Raw genomic sequence first — 23,102 nt, forward strand, 5'->3', positions numbered from 1 at the left:
TGGCATGGTTATATTCTAAGCGGTCGTGAAAGAAATCATGTACGAGAATCATGCAAGAAAGTCATATCACAATTGTTAATTTTGTACTTTTATTGCCATTTTAATACTTTTTAGTTGTGCCTTCAGAAAGTATTATTTTTTGTGTGGGCAACCTTATTTTGACAAATAGCTGATAAAATTTTGTCAGAGGTTAGTTTATGGCTTTACGAGAAACTGTAGACCACAAGTCCAATAAACTTTCGCACCTTTGCTTACGCATATGTTTAATAATTCTCTCTACATATACATAAATACATACATACAAAGAATATCTTCACAGATTTTAGCTGGCCGATAGTCCACTGCCCAACCTTTCGTTACAATCGCTTTGAAATGGAGCTAGAACGTCTTTGGAAGTTTTAGGACATCTACCATTTCCTAGCGGTATAATATATAAAATGTGTTTAAGTAGTTTCAAATGGCATCCAGTCGAAATCTTTACAACTCTAATTACACATTGTCTTAAACATAGCGAAGAAGAACGCAAAGAGCTATCACTACTCACATAACCATGAAATGTGTTCTCAATAAGAACAGCTACAGTAACACTACTGCAACATATGAAAATGCGGGCTGATAAGTGTGATTAATAAGAAAAATGATGGCAAAAAATTGATGTTGAAACTTCGTACTCCACACGGCCACTTGACGAAACACCAGCTCAATGATCCCGAGAGTGCTAATCGTCGAAAATTGTGGGTGAGTTTAGTGTGTTGAAGTTTCACACTGACTAAGTCTTTCGATAACTTTACATACATATAGACTACAAGGCAACACTTTTACTGTTAGTTTAATGTTGTCTATTATATTTTTAGTGAACAGGAATCCCATTATATTATACAACGTAGAGGCGTTTGGTTAAGGGTAAGCCTTTATGCTAACTTTTGAATGTCTATCGTGTAAGGGTAGGCACCTTACTTGGAATGAGTAATTACATTTAAAATTTACAATCAACATGAATACATTTATTTTTCTGGATTTTCCAAAAATTTACGTATGCTTTATTAAATGCATATTTCGCATTCAACATTTATCTTTTACAATTATTATTTCATTTCCCATAAAATATTTCATAAATATTGTGTCTTAATAAATGCGAAGAGAATGTGTTTAACTTTTTGTTGCAACAAATGTTGAAACTTCAAATTCTCACACTTTAAGTGAATTATCCGAAAAAAATTTGGGCATTGCGCGCTGACATTTTATTACCGTCATAGTCCAGTAGCTGAAAACTGAAGCATTCCTAATTGAAATCATCCATCATTTTCACCATTTCGTTGTTTTGCTTAATTAAGGAAATCTAAAAAACTTGATAAAATATTTGTAACTGAAACCTCAAATTTTCACAGTCCGAGTTGAACTGAACTCGCGTAAAGTATAAATGCAAACTGCACTGCCCACTTGCATTGCAAGAAGGAAATCATGGCATCGCAGCGAACGCCTAATGAATTTATTTACCGAAACTCATTACAGTAACTTAGCAAAGTACACAAAATTAAAGAGATACAAATTATTTTAATGAGATGCTGTCAGATGATGTAACAACTAAACTAGGCAGGGAACAACGAACCGTACATCATCAAAAATAGATTTTCGGAGTTTAAGATGAAATTAGGTTTGTAGCACAAACCCACAAAATCAGAAAATCATAAAGAAAAAAACAAATAACTATAAAAAACAACAGCTAATCGCAATGTGAAATGATTAATGCACAAATCACAAATGGGTGAAGATTTTTGGTGGAAAGTGTTATGGATGTATGGTATATAGTATATGGTACATGGTTGTTCAATGTTTAATGCAATCGACCCGACCGGCCAGGTTCGTTGGGAATTGCGGAATGTGCATTACACACAAAAAATGCGAACTAAAACAAATTAAATTAGCTGAAGTCGAGGCAGTGGAGGCAGACGCGGCAAAAACAATTGGAAGATGTCCAGCGGTGCCATTCAACACTGGCAAATCCACTTTCGAATTCATTAAATTTTTGAGGAAACCGCAATGAAAAAGGCAAAATGTTAAACAATCAAAACTAAATGAAGTGCTCGAAATTACGCGCTTTATCATTCAATTTTATGGAGCAATTGTTCGCAGGGGGACGCTTAAGTAATTGCCGTTGCGTCGGTGGAGTCTACGACTGAAGCTATTTCTGGTTTTAATTTTTTTATAATTGATGGATTGTATCGACAAAACGTAGTGCAATTTCAATAATCATCTATATTACGGCCAAATGTGTGAATGGAGTTCACGGTGTGTACATTGTGCATGAATAAAGACATACTGACGAAAATTAAAACTGATGAGGTGTAAATTTTGACTTAAGCTTGTTGAACTAATTGATTGTACACAAAGATTGTAGGGCAATTTGTATAAAAGTTATGTGCGTCTCAAGTTTTGGCACAGATTCAATACACTGCTGTTCAACGAACATTCCATAAACAAGTAGGAACATGCGTGGACTTATTGTATGTAATTTCTCATAAAAATAAACATTTAGCAAGGAATGGAACCAGCACTTATTTTACTAAAATTCTATTTCATATTTCAGATACTTTGCCTTGCAAGCTTAGCTGTTGCTGCACCACAAGGATATAATTATGCACATCAACAAGATGTATTACCCACATCATCTGGCATTACATCAAATTTAAATGGTGTTGCGCAGACTAGTCAAAATTTTGATGCAGTACAACAACAAATTGATGCCTTTGTTAATGCTAATAATGGTGAACAGTTCATACCAACTGCTCCAGCGGCAGTGCAACAACAAATCTCGCCTGCTGGTATACCAACAGCACCACAGGCACGTTATTTGGCGCCTGCTGTAGTTGCTGCGAATGCCTTACAAGCACCAGCAGTCTATCAACAGCAACAAAATCAAATTGCCGAAAAATCTGCTGAAGCTTTGGTGACAAAACGGTTCTTTATACACAGCGCTCCAGAAGAAGAAGAGGAGGCGAGAAGTGAAAAAACTATAACAGTCGGTCAAGCACGTAAAAACTACAATGTTGTCTTTATCAAAGCGCCATCAAGGGCTGCACAAAGAACATCCGTCAAAATCAGACCCGCTGCTAATGAGGAACGTACTGTCATCTATGTTTTGGCCAAGAAACACGATAGCAGTGAAGTTGATGCTCAAGTTATTGAACCTGCAACCACAACTAGTAAACCCGAGGTCTACTTTATCAAATATAAGACTTCAGAGGAAGCTGCTCATGCACAGCAAACCATACAGGCTCAGTATGACAATTTGGGTGGTTCCACTTTTATTTCAAATGAGGGTGTCTCACCTGTTACTTCTGTAATTGGTAGTTTGGATGCAGTGAAACATGCAGCCGCAGCTACTGAAGTAGATCAGCCTGAGCCAGAATATGTTGCTGCTGCACAAAACTCTTTGCAGTCTCAGCAGCAACAACAGCAGTTGCAACAAGCAGAAGCTGTTGCACCTGTACAAAACCAATATAGTCAACCCATTAATAATGCATATTTGCCACCATCCAGATACTTCCATTAACATTTTCATTAGTTAAGCTTTACTTCTTTTTAGTTGTTGTTTTAGCTTAATCAATTGTTGTTATTGCATTTATTTTGTTGTTTTAATTTTAATAAATTGTTTTTCTGTTAAAATTTACTTTTTAATTTAAGTTACTTAAAAGGAATTATTTGATTTTAATCATTTTTACTAATAATGCGGTGTTTATGAAAAACTGTAATATTCAAATGCTTTCTGAAAATAGTTGCAATTATAGACCTTGCTACTATTTATGATATATGCAGGTATTGTTATAACATATGTATAAAAATTTTTAACCCAATTTGTCATGTAAAACTAATAATTTGTTAGTAACTACTTTAACAGAATTCTGAAACAAATAGATTTTCAAATTAAATTTTTAATTTTTTTAAATTTTTTATAAAAACTTTATTAATATTCTGCTAAACTTTATTGTGCATTAAGAGGTTCAAATTAGAGGCTACCAATCATGTTGCAGCTATGATTTAAGTTTTATTGGGACACTCGAATCTTCTTCAACTTTAGGAGTTATTTCTTTTATGTTTTTTGCTAATCTGTGTATAAGATCTATAATTATAAGGTATATAAGGTAATAAGGATTATAAGGATTATAAGGTATATATAATTCACTTGTTTTTTCGGGTTATTGATTTTGTGACAATTGCCGCTCGCTTGGTGCTAAACAATTCCTGTCTTTGATATTTTATTTAGTCAGCTTATGCTTATGATGCGGAGAAGTCAGAGCTTGGCAACGTTTTGTAGTAATTGAGCGCTGCTGATCTGACTTCCACTATTATACAAAAGTGGGACCATAATTATTCTATAAAAGAGGAAGGAAAAACACTTTCAAAGATACGAAAATTTTTTTAAGGTTTCCACATTCTTGCCTACTTTTTGTCAATAAGTTTAGTGTAGCTTGTTAATTGATACCGTCATTTCAAATATTGTTACCGAAGTAACAAAAATTCTAGACATAATCGTTGCCTTGAAAGAGTTTATTGAAAATAGAAAGAGTTTATTTATTTAATAATTATTAGTTTTGTATCTCAATTTTCAACAAATATTCTTTTAATTGCATTAAAATTTGAGACATTATACAATTGCAGTCCAGAGCGTTAAGCCTACTATATAAGATGGGTGTGATCCCTTGCCAATTTTTCTTAAAAAAGTAAAGTTGATAATGATACGCAATAAGAGCGGAAAAATTATACAGCATTGTCATATTCCAGCGTTCCCTTCGTTACACTTGCTGGACCATCCCGCACACAGGATAGAACAAACCGTACCGGAGTGAGGTTTATCAAATTCATGAATTTCCAAGCAATATCTTTCTATTTAAGTACAGTTGGTGGCATGCAGTAATAGGTCAAAAATTCGTTAAACGTCAATAAAGATAAAGCATAGGAGATTGTAACTATGGACGATTAATGGGACCTGAGTATTGCTTCTTCTTTACATACTATATACTTACCATGATAACATCCGTAATTAATCAATGAATTAATTTTATTCACTACATTGTTAATCATGTATAGCACTTTCATGCCAACAGTTCTTGCAATGTTATAGAGTCTTTTTGTTCTAATCTCATCACTTGCCTGCTGTGTTTCAGTTACAGGATCATTGTGCACTGAAAATCCATAAGAATAGATTGGCATTTGTGCACTGTAGAACTCCATCGCATTGAGCGATTGATTATCATTCCTTCGCTTATTTAAAGTTAATGAGAAGTATAATTATTTTAAGCTCACTGTACAAATCTTAAAGATTAAAAAATACTAATCGCGGCAAAATTAAGGAACTGAATGAACATCTGAGTAAAATCTTCAAATCCTATGAATTATGAGGTATTAAGTTAGCAACATTAAGGAATTTATTACTGAATAATCATTTGAGTTAAATCTTCAAATTTGATGACATAATTAGCTAAATATTAGGTTTACTAAACTTAAGAATTTACTAAACTGAATGATGTTCTGGGTGAAGCTTAATGATTTATTAGTAACTAGCTATTAGTTAGATAAATTGAAATATCACTGGAATAATTTCAATATACAGAGTTATTTTCCAAATGCTATTAAAATTTCATATTTCGATGTAAAATAAATTTTTTCTCTCACAAAGGAGTATAGATATATATATTCTTAATCAAATCCAAGAAATTTTTAGGGATAATGTCTATTAAAAATTTTTTTTTCTATTATATACATTATTTATTATTTCGATGGGATCAGTTTTGTTTTTGTGTCAAAATTATTACTTTTAAAGAAAGAGCATATAATAACTTTACTTAATTATAGAGAGATTCAGAAAAGCAGTAAATTACAACAACAAAAATTATTTTCATATTATATTAATTAAATGAATTTTTGACTGATCATACAGCTCTTTCGAGTATTGCTGAATACCCATCATCAGTGGTCTTGCAATTATTTCTTGTATTTAATTATTCGTAAGTAATTTTTTGATACCAACGGTTTACTAAATTATTAATTAATTTATTATTATTTAATTAAAAATTATTTTCAAATTTTTATGTTGAAGTATGGAAAATTAATTAAATTTCTTCACTATTGACTATATATAAAAATAAAAATATTAGCAAATTTACATTGCATTGTTTAAATAATAATGAGATTAATCTGAATTAAAGTTAAGAAGTAAATATTAAATATATTACTTTAAAATTGTTATTCTGAAATCATTTTCTCTTATATAGATTAAAGTGCTATTTTTTGTAAATAATTTCTTATTGCATGGGTACTATCTCAATCCAGACGAGTTTGTATATAAGAGTTTGGATTAGTTACGCTTTCCAGTACGATTTGTTTTGCTTAAAAATTATTATTATAAAAAAAATTGATTAACCATGAAGAAGGTAATATCATTTGCAATTTGGGAAAAATTTTTTCTTAATTTTTGTATCCAAATTGGCTTCAATCAACATATTTTTGGTTATTGGCAATTTGAAATCTAAACCAAAACGAAATTAATTTTATGCATAAGTGCAAAATTTTGACAGTTTCTTTATTTTTAATTATAATCATATATATTTATATATGTATATATATGATATATAGTAAATGATGAGTATATATCAATTTATTTTATACATAATAATTTGTATATAATTGCTGTATATATGTATATTTTTTGTTTTGGTCCCAATGATTAATGGCTAAATAAAAACCACAACAATTAAATAATTTTAATTATAGGTTAGTAAATTATAAATAAAAAAGTATTTAGTAAAGTATATAAAGCAAATTGTGTAAATGGTGACCAAATGAACTCAAAATTTGACCGTTTCATTGATGTTTAAATAATTATAATTATTTGCAAATTTTTCAAAAAAAGTGAGATTCACAAAATTAACTTAATGGATATTTCCACGAATTGGAATTACAATTACTGTGTCAAAAAGGTTTATCGTCAATTGTGTTTTCTTGCATCTTCCCAACTTTAAGCTCCTTGCCTTAAACCTCAAGCTGATGCAGCATATCTCACTATTTTGTCGTTGTTACGCTATTATAGTTACATTTTTAATGACGTTCGTCTTTAAGGTAATATGGGGAACTACCTTGCCGTAGGTCATACTTAAGCCCTTTTAATGCAGATACAGAAGTGACGCTTATGAAGTGCGTTTTCCTTTAGAGTTTTCGTTTTTTTTTTTGGTATAATGACTATTATTTTCACAGTAAAACCATTGTTATTAATTAAAATATACATCAAAATTGGTTTGAGTTGTGACACGCAATGTTGTCCACAATTTGCAAATCATTAACGAAGTTAAAAAAAAAAATTAAGAAAAAAAAATATAGATACAAAGTAGACATAAGAAACATACAGAGAAAAGTTGGTCTATGAGGTTTCTATAATGTGGCGCTGCGTTGGTTGTCTAGTCATCCGCACAAATGATTAGGGCTTCAGAGTATATTTTTGGCTTTCTGTGAAACTGTGCAAGCAACATTTACAAATAATCGAAAGCGAAGAAGGTATGCTCGGTAGGTACTAGAAAAGACGCTGAAAATTTGATGTTGTGAAATGTTCATCTTCGAGGTGTTCGGCAGCCAAAGTAATTAAAATTTTTACTTTGGTACGTTTTACAGCAAATACGTAACTATTTTATAATAGTTTTATTTTAGTGTTTTTTTCTTCTTGTTTTTTTTTTTTTTGATTTGTATTTACTACTTCTTAAACGTAGCTTATTCCAGTGTGCATTAAACAGGTAAAAACAATACTTTTCAATCTGATGATAGCAATATATATTTAATACAATATAAATATACTTAATGCGAATGCGATTATAGTATCTAATTTTCTATGTTTTTAAGTATATCACTCAATGGATTTACAATTTTTAATTAATTGAAATCACAACTTTTATTCAGTTTACATAAAAATTTAATTAGCAGTGAACTGAAATCAATTGTTGCCTATCCGGTCCAGTAGAGCACTTGGTCAAGCAGTTAATAATATGTCACGATATACACACATACATGTACTCATATATCACTCATATATCTCTCATATATAATATAATATTAAAATCTGTTAGCAAAAATCATAACAAATTTAATGCAAAATGTTTTTTCACATAAAATAAGTTTAATTGATATTAGTTTTAAAAGCCTTTGACAAAAAGCTTGTATAAGTCAATTTCTATCTCAAACATATTTATTGAGGCTGTAAATTATCTGAGTATGCACTTTTTATAAAGTAATGAAATTTCTTTAATTGTAAATTCGATTTATTTCTTATATCTAATTTATATCTACGTCAGATACAATATTTATAGTATTACTATCAAGATATTAAAATTTTTGAAATACTTTGAGTATATTTACATTTACAGTAAAAACTTTCTTATTAGATGTGGCTGTTGAATAAACTCACCTCATGGGTGCACAATTTGCTAATCCAACAATTTTTTTATATCATTATTTTAGACGTCCTTTTGTTAGAAGTATGCACTGACAAGAGTTTTCACTGTATTTTATAGTTTTTTTAACTTTTTTTCTTATATACTTAAATGAATTGTTAAGATATTTTGTGTGGCTATTATGAAAATGTTCATATTGTACTTAAAATGCGAGTATATATATAAACTTTATATGAAGTCGTCCAATATATAAACGATTTTATATTAACGATTTACATTAGTCATATAAATCGTAAGTTTAATATTTATAAATCAAAATTTAATATCAATATAACACACGTAAAGATACAAACGATTACTTTGATATGAAATAGATTTTGTTTCGAAATCAACTGCAAATTTCTTTGAGAAATATTTTAGATATTAAGTAAAAATATTAAAGTTTTAAACATTTTCTATAATGCTTTATTATTATTATTTATATATATTTGTTAATACTTCCCGAAAAAAATTATTTTTTCAAAAACAAATTTTTCAGCAAGTTATAAAAGATACATTTTATTCGAAGCTGAAATATAAATTTAAGATTTCGACACAACTCAGTTGCAAAAGATAAAACTTGGAGTTAGTTTGATTAGATTTCATCATTATTTCTAATGCAATCATTTATTTATTTTTAATTTTAGAAATGAAATATTGCAACATTATATAATTAAAAGAAAATTAAATACAAAATTCAGTGTGGTTATCATCGGTATTTATCAGCATTTTCATAAATTTAAATTTAAATTTATTATATGCTCTCATAATTTTTCTTAGTTGATTATGTCAATGTATACTGTTTCAAAAAAAAAATTAAAGTTCACCCTTTAAATTTTTTACTATTTGAATTCTATAAGTTTTCTATTAATTAAAATCAGTACTTAAGCATATATTTAATACAGTGTTACTCGTATATAGATAGGAAATGCGTCTATATTTTTTTTTTCACTTAGAATATTCACTTAGAATATCCATTAATAAGACGCCTGTTCTTATTAATCGCAAAAAAAAATTTTATCAGCACAATGGACTACTTTGTTAGATCTAAGGAACGAGAGTGACTCTATGTCGTCAATATGTAAACAACTGCATCACTACATCACGTCCCCAAAAAAATTCGAAAGCTTCGCTGAATTATTCTGTAGTTGATTAAAAAGTTCTGTACAAGCTAAGGAAAAGTAAGCCGTATTTACACTACTTATATACTTGTGCTGCAGAAGCCATTAGTTCTCAGGGTCCTCTTCAACAAAATCAATGGTGCGATAAGAGTACCCTAGAGTCAGCACTATTTTATCAAACGCTGAAGTTTGTAATAGGGAAGATTATATTTGCCGTACTTTTTTCTTTCAGAGTAGCAAAAAAATACTCGCAACTAATGAAAGAAAACATGTGAAACAACAACAATGATCTTAAAATCTTCTGAGTTAGGTTTTATTTGAAAAAATATTTACGTCTCAAGTTTTAGTGCAGCCAAATTCAAGAATCAGTCTATTGTGCATGTTCACTGATAATATGGAGCAAAATTCCAGTCATTCGTTAAAAGCATTTCATTTGCTAATAAATTTAAATACATATGGTAAATTGACATTCGTTCTAACATTCATTTTGTATGTTATTTTATAATTAAAATTATTAATTATTAGTATTTACTAATTCTATGAAAAAAGAAGCATTTAACATATTCAAAAGTGATGCCAATTTATTTCAACCAGACTGAATGCTGTGTTTTCACAACTCTGAAAGAAAAAATTACGGCTGTTATAGGAAAGAATTATGTATACTGATAAGAAATATACTTGCAACTGAAAAATATGGTAGCATTGCAGCACCAGCCTTTAGTCATTTGATAATAACATCAACTACATTCATCGGGAAGTAAGCATAAAATTCTTAATTAAGTATAAATTTTCACGACTTAGATTCAGTTCTATGTTACTATCTTATAACTTTAGTGCTACAAGGCAGTGGTTTATACGGGAGCAAATAAGAGGGTCGAATTTCTTCTATAAAATTTCGGATCCCTTAATACTTAATAGAATGGTTTTCTCTTTTATTTCAAAATTTTTTACAAATGAACTTCACATGACAGCAAGAAAACAAGGACTGCTGTGTGTTGATATGGGGTACGTATCAGCTCATCTATAGAAATTAGTTAATAAAATAGATACAATGATTAGAATCTCAGGAAAACAATAAAAAGATTTGCTTCTTGAAATTGGTGTAGCAAGAATTGGCAAAGCGTATCTAGATTTACCTAGAGATGTCACTTGTTAAGTCACTAATCGAGCCTTGTCACTGTAGTTGGTTTTCCAGGTCGAAAACATTCTCAGAAAACACAAAAAATTATTTACAAATAATTAAATACAAGAAATATTTCTAAGACCACTGATGATGGGTATTTGTCAGCTGTATAGTCAGCCAAAAATTCAATTAATTAAAAATAATGCAAATGAATTTTTGTTGTTGTAGTTCACTACTTTTTGAAACCTCTTCAGAAAATACATTAACAAATATGACTTTATTTTAATGTAGCTACTGCCAGCGGCTTAGTCTACATCATACTGATATAAAAAATTAAACATTGTGAAAATAATAATAATGTTTTACTGGAAAAAAAACCTTATCCAATTGATGACTTCATTCATAAATTTCAGTTGAATTTTTTTGTTATATTAGTTATTTATTTTCTTAAAATAAATATACTCGTTGAAATCAATCTTCAATGTTCGCTGCTGTTTTTCTTGTTTTATAGAAAATATCACTTTTTACCTTCACAAACAAAAAGCACTTTTTTTTTGAAGAAGCAGCAGAGTAGCACTACAAAATTGAAAATTTGAGTCCAGCCAACGCAACAGAAATTTATGTTGGTAATGAAATCATGCAGTGTTTGCATTGGATTAACTATGTGAATTTATAGTTCAAATGGTCACGGGCTTAATACACAGACTGGACCTCTTCCAACGAATCGACACAAAGTAACAACAACAAAAGTAATTAACCATTAATCAGCTGATCTCGTCTATAGCCGAAGACTACTGCAGTGCTTCGACGAAAATAGTGCTTGCAGCCAGAAGCGTAAAATAGCCAAAAATTGAAGATAAAAAATAGCTATTTGAGGAATGGTGGAGAAGACGAAACCACAGCAAAGAGCGCTAAAACAAATAAGCAAACGGTAACCACACTGATATTTACAATTGTCGTAAAATTTAAGTTTTTGGTATAAAAGATGTGAACAGTTCCACAATTCAACAGTACAACAGAAACACTCAATCAAGTAACTAACAGAACAGCCCTTCGTGCACACTACATTCAAAATAAGCAAAGAAATGCGTGGATTCATTGTAAGGATACGCTATAACATAGCAACTCGGATGAGCGCAAAAGGATTAACTCTTTTTTTTAAATTTTTATAGGTTTTGTGTTTGACTGCCGTAGCTTTCGCTGCACCACAAGGTTATAACTACAATCCAACAGGTGCTGTGCAACAGACCACAGGTTTCGGTGGCAATTATGTTGCACCTTCATCAAGTGGTTCAGCAGGTTTCTTTCAAGGCGCCACCGGTGGCCAACAAGCTTTCTTCAGTCAGGGTTCAAGTAATGTAGGCGTATCACATCACCAACAACAACATCATCAACAACAACAACAACAAGCTGTTGTGTCGAAACGCTTCTACATTCACTCCGCACCTGAAGATGGTGAAGATGAGTACAAAGAACAACACATCACCGTCGGTGTACCCAAGAAGAACTACAATGTTGTGTTCATCAAGGCGCCACAAAAGGCACACAAGAAGACTGCCATCAAGATCAGCCCAGCTGTTAATGAAGAAAAGACTGTCATTTATGTGCTTAACAAGAAAGCTGACTCCTCCGATATCCAAGCTGAAGTTATTGAACACGCCAGCCCAACCAGCAAACCTGAAGTATTCTTCATTAAATACAAGACTGCCGAAGAAGCTGCTCATGCTCAACAACAAATCCAAGCTCAGTATGATGCTTTGGGAGGCAGCAGTCAAGTCACAGATGAAGGTGTTGCTCCAGTTACCTCAGTCATTGGTTCCTTGGGTGGTGACGCTGGTGCCGCTGGCGCTGGTGTTGCTGGTCATGGTGGTGTTGCTACAGGTGTCGTATCCAGTGGATCGTTTGGTGGTGCTCATGGCGTCGCTACGGGATCACACTCAAGCAATGCATACTTACCACCAAATTTCTAAGAACTTGAAGTAGTCGTTGTTATTGCTTTTTTCACTTTGTGTGTTAAACACAAAGATTGTTGAGTTTTTGTTTTGTAAATTTTATTGCTAGTGAAATCGTTAATAAAACTATTAGTTTAATTTTGAAAAAAAGAAATGTAATGGCTTTTTTACTTATTCATTGTTATGAATTGCTTAAAAGGAAATTTGGATTTTTTGCTCATTAACTGAATTGTTCGTCTTTTTGCTGTTATCTCCCACCTATGATCTTTGTTACTTTGTTACTTTGTTACTTCATGAGTCCAGTCCAGTCCAGTCCAGTCCGAAATCATTGAACATTTCATCAAATTGTTAACATTAATCAAATATGTTAACGTATTTATTTATTTTGTTTTACTTTTCTCGTTATTTTTTGCAATTTTTTTAATCAAAATTGATTAGATTTCGCATCTCATTGGCCCGTTGGCTGTGTTGGTAAATTCGAATTGTTACACCCCGTGGTCGGTATTTACTCGGTTTTTTGTACCTGTTAATAAATATCATGACGAAAGGTTAATTTGGTTAACTTTCTGATTTATCACGGCACCACTGACCCATAAACTTTTTTTTGCAAACATCACATTCGTGTTAGCCATTAGGTTTGTTGCTTTATTATTATTTTCCTTTCATTGAAATTCAAAATTATAGCTTTTTTTCTTTATTTGAAACTACTATTTACTTCCCTTAATGACTGCTAGTGAATGTTTGTTAAATAAAAAATTAATAAATTAATTAATAATTTTTAATTGTATAAACTTGCACAATAACAACAATTTGATATTAAATGTTATTCAATAAAATTTAAAAATTTTTGAATTAAAGTAATAAAATTAATTAATATAAATTATAAGATAAAATATAATAATTTAAGAAATAGGAAGAAAATAAATAGTAAATTATGTAATAAAAATGAAATAAAATATTATAAAATAAAATAAAGTAAAATATATAAAATAAAATGAATAAAATAAGTAATATTAATATATAATATAATAAAAACAAAAAAAAAAATATAAAATAAATATTAATATAATTAAAATATAATATATAAATAAATTAAATAAATATATTAAATAATAAAAATAAAGTAAAATATATAAAATAAAATTTATAAAATAATTAGTAATAAAATAAAATATAATAAATTAAAACATAAAAAAATAAAATAAAATATACAAAAATGAAACAAGACACATTGACCCATTAAAATACATTTAACTCTAAATTTATGACGCACTATCCTAACATAATGTCGTCAATATGGCAGAAGCATATGAAATTAATATAGATGAAATTTGTTACTTTAAGTGTAACTTAAAGAACGAAAGGGTACATCCTTTTCGAGATAAAAACGGAACTATAGATTAAACACAGCAGCCAATAAGTAATAGCTTTTAATAGCTTTCTGTTGCTAAAATCAAATATTATTATGGAGTTATCAAATACGCACACACGATTTATGAAAAAAGGCAATATATATACAAACTCTGAATTTGCGTCAACTTCCTTTCAAAAGCAAAAAGATGCACTGGTTTAATTAGAATCCTCACCTTTAAGTAATTCATTGGACTATCTTTGTTGAATGGTTGTGATGGTTTTAATAATCAAGCTAAAACCACGGTGATAAGTTAGAAACTCTAATATTAGCAGAGATATTGAAACCATCACCAAGTAGATAACGGTTAGAGCACTTTCACTATTCAATAAAAAAGATGCTCATCCCAATATATTCTTAAAAGAATTTAAGCGACTGAGGGAAGATTTGCCAAGATCCCTTCCGCTATACTTTATACAAACAACGGGTTCTATAATAAAAATTATGTGAAGTATTATATTTCACCAAAACGAATAAATAAAGGGTGCTAGCTATTTCAGAAGCTCCATTAAATCACAATTCGTAAATTGTCATATTTTTTTGATAAGAACAAACATGAAACAGACATCGGTTTTTTCCTAAAGCCGAAGAGGGGTTTTAAAGTCGATATCTGTTTTTAATTTTATTCCGTAAATAATTCTTGTTATTATTTTGCTACTAGTACATAGTAGACAAAATCAATATAACCAGATTAAATTTGTGAGTTTAAAATAATGTTCTAAATTCTAAATTTTATTTCGACAGATTAAGCAGCTGGAATTAATTAAAAGGTGCGGTAAAAGTCTGCACGAAGCATTCATATTACCTAATGTACAGCGTCAGTTAAAATTCCTAGTCACCATCTGCTTGAAGAATCCAAACTTTTATATTTGAAATTAGCGAATGATATTAGCCTGACTTTTGTAGGCGATCCCATCAATATTGCAATTTATTATGGCACTTATATTATAAGCACTGGTAAGAAACTGACAAAGATTACACATTTTTAGCATTCTGTGTACGTAAACGCAGGAAGAAATATCCCCCGACTAGAAATGCTTTCAGACCCATCAGCTTATATACAGCCAGCATTACCACAACATCGTCTCAAACTATGAAGTATTCGGATATACAACAAAACGTCACACATTTGTAAACTGAAGCCAAACGAACTCGGGAAGCACCACCTACTTTTGGCATGAATCGGTATACTCTTTTGCAAAGCAAAATAGCCTTTTCTTTATTACCGATAAGATTATTTTTAGTGTTTAATATAGATAAAAGAAATTATTATTGAGAGCAGAAGTATTGTTACTTTTTTGTTTCCATCGATTTATAATTCTCACGTCCCTCAAAGTTCTCTTCTGTTCCAATATTATGTAAATATGTACAAGTGATACTTTAGCATTTTCTATGTTTGAATTGCAGAATAATAGCAGTCTACTTCAGAAAATTAAAAACAAAAATTAAGCTAGATCCATTGTGGTCATCAGACAATGTCGTAAGGACTATCAAAGCTCAATACTCAGAAAACTTTTACTAACTATAGCAATAATTAAAAATACATGGGTACAATTTTTTTATAGAAACAAACTAAAGAGTGGATTGCTTCTTAACTGTGTATAGCCTAATGCTGTTTCTTGATCTAATCCCTCTTCTATAAGCTTATTCTGCGTTTTTCTTTAATATACAGCAGCTAAGTTGGCTGGTAAACGTCCAAGTCCACGGTCAGTAAATTACAGTCTCTACGAAATAGTACGAATTTTCAATAACTCGTGATGTGTTCGAGTCAGCGACATAGAGAATAATATTCGCACTAAAGACTATTCTCATAATATCTTAAAAAATAATATTTTAATGTTCTTATAATGACAACAGTTGGTAGTCTTAAATCCATATAAGAGAACAAATGATCTGTCTAAGACTAGTATAGAGTTATTATACAATACCTACTGTCTTAACAAGTATTATCTCGTCATAATTATTTTTATAATTTATTATTTTGGACAGCACTTACAAAAAATTTTACTTAAATTCCGTATTAGTGTGTCTAATTAGCATACAAATAGGTCTGCATATTATTAGTATTATTAATTCTATAATTCTATCCTTCAATATTTAATCTTCTATAACTTAAAACAGTTTTCACACGTATTGCTATTCTTTAATAAGACCTTAACTTCAACTTCGGACAGAAATGCTTTATCAAAAAAAGTACTTTTATGTTCTTTGAAAATCGGGCATACAACAATAATGTGACATACATTATATGTGCATATATAATATTTATGTGTGTATATAAATCTATATGGTATATTATAATTATGCATACATCTACCCGGTTAATATTTATATGATCCGATTTTGCTAGTTGTTGGCTATTTATTGTATTGTCTTATATTACTCTCATCTTCTCCGCATAAATTTATTCCTCAGTTATTTTATTGAAACTTTATAGTAGCTCTAATTTTATTAATTAACTAAATCATTTTTATTAATATTATATCAAAGAAAAGACATGTCTTAGTTGATGAAGCTTTCGATTAGATCACTGCACATTACATTAAAGAGTTCAATAAATTATTTAATCGTTTTATATAGTTGACTCATATGAATATATCAACATAATCTATATACAGACACTTTAAAGATTTTATCTATGAACTCACAGATTTTAAATTATTTAAATGTTCATAAAATGTTGTGTTTATGTAAATTTTTGATTGATTTCTGCGGAAGTGCATAACAGATAAGATATATAAGTTAATTAAACATTTATCACTTGATTTAATATTCATTACATGAATTAAAATGCTATTATAAATTAATATATTATTTAATTTTAATATTTCTGAATTTTCTGTTAATTTGAATGCATTAAACATAATGACAATTAAATATTTCTTATAGCAAGAAACTTTACTCAAATAAGATATAAAAATTTATATTTTTATGAAATCTGTAAAATTTTATTATACACTTTTTGTACTTTAACAGTTTTATAACCATTCATTTAATTACATTATTAAAATAATTAAAATGTCGACGGCCAATCAAAACATTGATAATATCCTGCAATTATTATTTAATGACAGTCTTAAAGTCAACTCAAATGGTAATTATGACTATTTCCAGAACACATGACAAGTAATTAAATAATTAGAAATGGAAGAATTTCCTACTAAAATTCTTTGAAAGGGAAAGCCTTTATATGGGAGAAGTAATTTTATGAGCTCTGCAGTTCTTAAGTACTGTATCTGAAGTGAAATTGTAAGTGGCGCCATGCAGGACATATTTGAAACCCAGAGAAAATGTTTGCGGTTAATGGGTCACACGTTGGAAGATGAAAAATCACCGCTTTTACGTAAATGGAATAGTTTTATTTATTATGGCTCTCTGCTTTTGGTGTTATCTGCTCAATGGCCAATGATTAATTACGTGGTTTACAACATTGATGATTTAACACTTGCGACTGCAAGTCTCAGCATTGTGTTGACAAATATGTTGACAGTGATTAAAATGATAACTTTTTTGATGTACAAGCAAAGGTTCATGGAACTAATGGAGCAATTTGGTGAAATGTTCAACGCTGGTAAGCAAGTATTTAATGAAGTTGGTAATAAAATTCAGCATTGGAAGGTATATCCCAAAAATATATTTTTCACTGTTTCTGATTGAGAGAAGTGAACGCTAAGGTTGAATAAACTTCAAGTAAAATGTTTTTACGAGTTTAAGAAGTATATTAAAAGTGTATACTTTCAAAGAAATAACTAAATTGTTTCATTTAAAAATAAAAAAAAAAACAATTGTTAAGTTATTTGAGGTACATTACAAGATCATCATCATAGTAAGTAAGCATCTAAATCAAAATTGGGTCTTAAGTTGTTAAAAGTATTCAAATAGCTGTTCATACACTTTTATTGCATTCGAAGAGGAAAAGAATTGTATTTGAGACATTTTACTAAATAGTTCTCTTCCATTCTGGTCCATAAGAACCATTTCATCTGCAATTTTATGCAGGTCAAGACTTTGTAATTTAATTATTTTTTTTTTTTGTTTGGCGACCTAAATCAGTTTAATTTCCTGTCTACCAACAATTTAAAGACTAACATTAATTAGTTTTACTTATGCATTTAATTAATGAAATAATTATTGCCAATTTTATGAACTTTTTGTTGTTGCTTTTTGTGTATTTTGTATATATTTTGTATATTTTGTTTGATTTTAATAGCGCATGTAAGCGAGGTCAAACGCGGCTTGACTGTGGCCAATAAAATAGCAATGAAGTTAGTGAAATTATATTACTTTTCGGTATCTTCAACTGGTTTGTATTTTATGATTGGACCATTGGTGAAGATAATCTGGTCTAAAATAAATCATAAAACCATCATAAGAGATTTACCGATGCCCATGAGGTGATGTACGATTTTAATTTTGATTTTGATTGATTATTGCATTTAGTCAAAGTTCAAATAATTAATTAAATTAATTTGATTTGATATGATTTGATTTTATTTTCAATGTTTTAGATTTAATTTTGATTTTGTGTCCACGCCCGGCTATGAGTTTGGGTACGTCTACACTGGTTTTGTTACGATGACAGTGGTGATGTATGCCAGCGCCATTGATGGTTTATTTCTATCGTTCACTATAAATCTACGTTCACATTTTCAAGCGTTGCAATTTTTTATTAAAACAAATAAGTTTAGAAGATCAGATAAAGCAGCACAATATGATATCAGCAAATATATTGATTACCATGTTTTACTTTTGGATCTATCGAATAAGGTGCGACAAATCTACAAGCCAATTGTTTTTGGTCAGTTTCTGTTAACATCAGTGCAAGTATGCGTTATTATATATCAACTAGTGACTGTTAGTATTATTCTTAGTAGTTTCATAAAATATATTTAATGATTTAATCTATTTCAGCATTTAGATACTTTACTAGTTTTAGTGGTTTATTGCACCTTTCTTGCGGCCATACTTTTGCAGTTATTCATATATTGCTATGGTGGAGAAATACTTAAAGTTGAAGTATTTATCTTATGAATTATACAATTTCGAAATAAATTATTTTATTTTTTTTTTTTTTGAAAGAGTTCAATGGTTGGAGTTTCTGTGCAGCTATCTAACTGGTATCTCCTGACTCCAAAAACGCGTCGAATGTTGCTTCTGGTAATGTTACGATCTCAACGTGAAGTGGTAATAAAGGCTGGCTTTTATGAAGCATCTTTAGCAAATTTTATGGTGGTAAAGTACTTGAATTTTAAACTTCTAACTAAAATAAAACTATTAACTGTAACTAAAAATTTTTTTAAAATTTTTATGTTTTTTAGATTTTGAGAGCTGCAATGTCGCTAATAACACTTATACAATCTATCGACTAAGATTATTATTTAGATGTATTGAATAATAGCAACTTGTCTATTCTTTTAATAGTTGAGATACGAATGTATCTGTGAAATTGTAGATAAAAGCACAACTTTGTTAATTAAAAAGCTATATTTTTACACAAATCAGTGAGTTTTTGTATGTAAAGCTTTTAGCTTAGATTTCTTCACATTTTTTGCGGCAGGTGTCGCTAGTGCTGCGTTTTATCTGTGCGAGGTTGGAGAAGCATATATTTTTTATAATGACATGGACGTTAGTTTTTATTTGTAGGTTACTGAATTTAGTGTAGTATAAAGTTATGCTTTAAGTGATCTTTTAGGAAATAACTGTTATTAAAAAAATTAACACTTAAAGCTGAAGTCGTATTGCATTGTATTATGGAGACAGTGCCTATACAGTCTTATAAATTTTGGGTGTATTATTGAATCTCATTAATATATCCGTATACCTATAGCACAAGAAATCAATAATTATATACTTATTATTTACTAATTAATTAGTAATTAAAAGTAATAACTATTTTATTATTTTAATTATATTTATAACAATTACTTATTATTATTACATTATTATTTTTTTTATTGTACTTATTATTTGTTAATGATAATGGCAAAATATTTAAATATATATTTTCCTTATGAATAACTCTTAAAAACTTTATATACCTATGTTATCACTATCAAACTGTCAAAGGAGTATTAACTCTTAAAAAAATAGTTACTAAAAATTTAAACTTTTATAAACTTTTATGTGCTGAATTTCTCAGGGAATATAAATCTATATCGAAATTTTCATAACTAAAGCTGCATTTATTAAATTTTATAAACCACAATCGTTCCACATTAGATACCTATGAAGCCTTGTATTACTGATGGCATTGAAAAAAATGTGCAAAGATTTGAATTTTTAGTATTGTTTGAGAAAAACTTCATATATCATGAATTTTTTAATTAAAAATTTTTAATAACTTCTGTCTTTTAGTCAAAAATTAAAAAAAGATTATCTGTAAGTATAACGATATTAATATGTATATTGTTGGTTGACGATGCATACTAACCGTGCTTTTACAAAATATTAATCACTCAAAAAAAAAGTATTTATTAATCTCAGCATTATTACAAATTCTAGTTTAATATATTAATAAGACGCGCTAAAGTAAAGTATCAACATCGACTATTTCGCATAGAGACTTGAATAAAAAATCATCTCGAAAGCATCGTAATACCAATTTTTTTTTCTATGTCATACAGAGTTTTATAAATGAAGAAAACTTCTCATATATTAATAATATACAAATTGATAGAACTCAGCACTATTCAAACATTATTTGTTGAACAGTGCTGTGTTCTTTAGAATGTTAAAATTTCTTTTATTACTGAATTATAATGAAAAAATTTGTGTTTAAGACTAACGAAATTACAATTCTCAAATGGTTTAAAATGTGCTCTTTATATAATGAAGTAATTACTTAAAGGCATCGAATATTTCTTTTAATAGATTATTTATTCAATAGATTACCAACTGAATGGAATATATAAGATCCATCGCTTAAATAGCTTAAGAAACACATTGTATGATTATATATATATGTATGTATATGTAAGGGGTCATCCGTTAACTGCTTGTAATAATAAATATGAGCTTAAATGCATAATGATTTTTTTTTTATTGTTGTTTGTGAAATACTATTTGCGTACAGTTCATGTACCTATAAAAGTATATCTATTTCGTACTTCCAAAAGTGGAGATGTAATAAACTCCTGCTTGAGATTTCAGATTCTGATGAAATGTGAAATCATTAATTTAACTTTGGTTTTTTTTTTGTTCGATAATAATAATGATTGCAATACCATTACTGTTATTTTACGGTAATCGACACCGTAAAATCAACTATCGAAGATCTATGTTTTGTATGTCCTTCAGGCCCATTATGTTAGTTCGTAGACTTCTCAATTTTGTCAGTCGTGAGGACTTACAAAGAATGTGTTCAGTTGTTTTTTTTTTTTTAATTGCTTCTGCAGCATTCGGTTCAAATGATTTTCTGGCATTGTTGTCAACTAGTCATTTGTTGTCAGGGCTGTTAACAGTACGGTTTTAGCTGTGACCGTACGATTTTCGTTATCGATAATTTGTAATTTGTCATGTTTAAGATTTTTCGGAGTCTTTCGTAATTTTTTATTTGAAGAATGAAATGCTATGCACCGATCACTTAATGGATTTTATTTAGTTCTATGGTTAGACAACACAAAATATGATTAGATAGTAGTTATAGTGTCGGTCATAATTGCAATCTCTTATTGTTATGTATTGTTTCTTGAAATTCGTTGACTCGTTATATCATTATTTTATAGACACGTTGTAGAAATGTAATTAAAAATGCTAAGTTTTATGGAATTGGTATAAAATTTACTTTAATAAAATATTGTTATATTCCTAAGAAGAGATTAGCACTTCAGAAATGTGACAAATTTAATCACCAGTCACGGTTGCCACTTGAAAATTTTTTCCTGTACCAAAATTGGTGTAAAAAGGAACCATTTCTGTAAAAAAAGGTCCAAATTTTTTTGGACCTTTTTATTTTTAAGTTCTGTGTTTTTCATAGTGTTATAAATGAACAAAACATAAAATAGTGCAAAGTTGGATTTGTAAAAAAAATTATTTGAAAATATCCACAATAAAGTTGGGTCGTCAAAAATGTACTATTTTTTAAACATGAGTACCAAACGAAAAAAAAAGTACCAATTTTGGTACTAAAGCACCATAAGTGGCAACCGTGTCACCAGTTTATGGCACTACAATCGTTTGTAATTGAAGCATAGACTACTAACCACAACATATCCGTTGATCCCTGAGCAGTTGGTTTACCAGAAGCATGAGATTTGTCCAGCATTTGCATTGACTCACTCATGCACTCAATAATTTTATTAAATTATAGCAAAATTTGTGCATTTAAAAATTATGTAAATTTCGACCTCAATTCAATTGAATCCCATTTATATTAAATTCACAGATTTTGGCATCGCGGATGCAGTAATGCGACAAGTGGCAATTCACAAATGCGTTGCCGCGCAGTTTAAAATGCAATAAAAATTCAAAAATGTTAATTTAAAGGACTTTGCAAGTATAATTGCGTGTGCAAATTAGAATTTTAATAAAATGTAATTTTGTTCAAATTTTAATGCAATTCAATGTATGCATAGCTCATGCATTTCGCAAAATAAATAATAGATTTTAATGAAATGCCAATTAAAATGCATTGCAGCAGCAGCACAAGAGCTTAAAATTGCATTTGGAATCAATTTTTTTATTTAATTTTAGGATTTTGATTATGCAAACGTGGGCCCAAAAATGTAATAATAATAATTCTCCTCTAAAACCAGCAATTTATCTAACAACTGAACAAATATTTGCTTGTAACATAAACAAAATTTTATATTTATTTATGTTATTTGAATAAAATTTTTATAATATAATTTCGTTGTTGGAATTTCATAAAATGCTGTCCACGTTCACGTTCACAAAACAAAAAATGATAATTAAAATATTTGTTATATTAAACAAAACAGTAGCTGGTCACTAAATCAAATTTAATTTAATTTAAATGATTAAGTAAAAATTTCCACAAATGGAAAATGTTCGTAAATAATG

General features: G+C 29.3%; 3 protein-coding genes across 3 annotated transcripts; all 3 read left to right on the forward strand.

Moving 5' to 3' along the window:
* The first annotated feature begins 2,489 nt into the window (after window positions 1-2,489).
* Window positions 2,490-3,553, forward strand: LOC119676573. The gene is made up of 2 exons (XM_038087814.1): window positions 2,490-2,504; window positions 2,588-3,553. Exons 1-2 carry the CDS (start codon window positions 2,490-2,492, stop codon window positions 3,551-3,553), a joined length of 981 nt encoding a protein of 326 aa, XP_037943742.1.
* An 8,250-nt stretch (window positions 3,554-11,803) lies between these two features.
* LOC119676574 lies at window positions 11,804-12,688 on the forward strand. Its single transcript, XM_038087815.1, has 2 exons — window positions 11,804-11,818; window positions 11,891-12,688. Exons 1-2 carry the CDS (start codon window positions 11,804-11,806, stop codon window positions 12,686-12,688), a joined length of 813 nt encoding a protein of 270 aa, XP_037943743.1.
* Window positions 12,689-17,342: 4,654 nt separating this feature from the next.
* On the forward strand, window positions 17,343-19,534 carry LOC119685412 (odorant receptor 82a-like). Its single transcript, XM_038099679.1, has 6 exons — window positions 17,343-17,652; window positions 18,292-18,475; window positions 18,590-18,935; window positions 18,993-19,097; window positions 19,161-19,313; window positions 19,400-19,534. The coding sequence occupies exons 1-6, from the start codon at window positions 17,343-17,345 to the stop codon at window positions 19,448-19,450; spliced, it is 1,149 nt and encodes a 382-aa protein (XP_037955607.1). The 3' UTR covers window positions 19,451-19,534.
* Window positions 19,535-23,102: the final 3,568 nt, after the last annotated feature.

The sequence above is a fragment of the Teleopsis dalmanni genome, chromosome 2 (genome assembly GCF_002237135.1).
Source record: "Teleopsis dalmanni isolate 2A chromosome 2, ASM223713v2, whole genome shotgun sequence".
Lineage (NCBI taxonomy): Eukaryota > Metazoa > Arthropoda > Insecta > Diptera > Diopsidae > Teleopsis > Teleopsis dalmanni.

Coding starts and splice junctions, on each gene's coding strand:
- LOC119685412 (XM_038099679.1), top strand. CDS start 17,343: ATGCAGGACATATTTGAAACCCAGAGAAAATGTTTGCGGTTAATGGGT. Junction 18,476..18,589: donor GATTTACCGATGCCCATGAG/GTGATGTACGAT, acceptor TCAATGTTTTAG/ATTTAATTTTGATTTTGTGT. Junction 19,314..19,399: donor CTTTAGCAAATTTTATGGTG/GTAAAGTACTTG, acceptor TATGTTTTTTAG/ATTTTGAGAGCTGCAATGTC.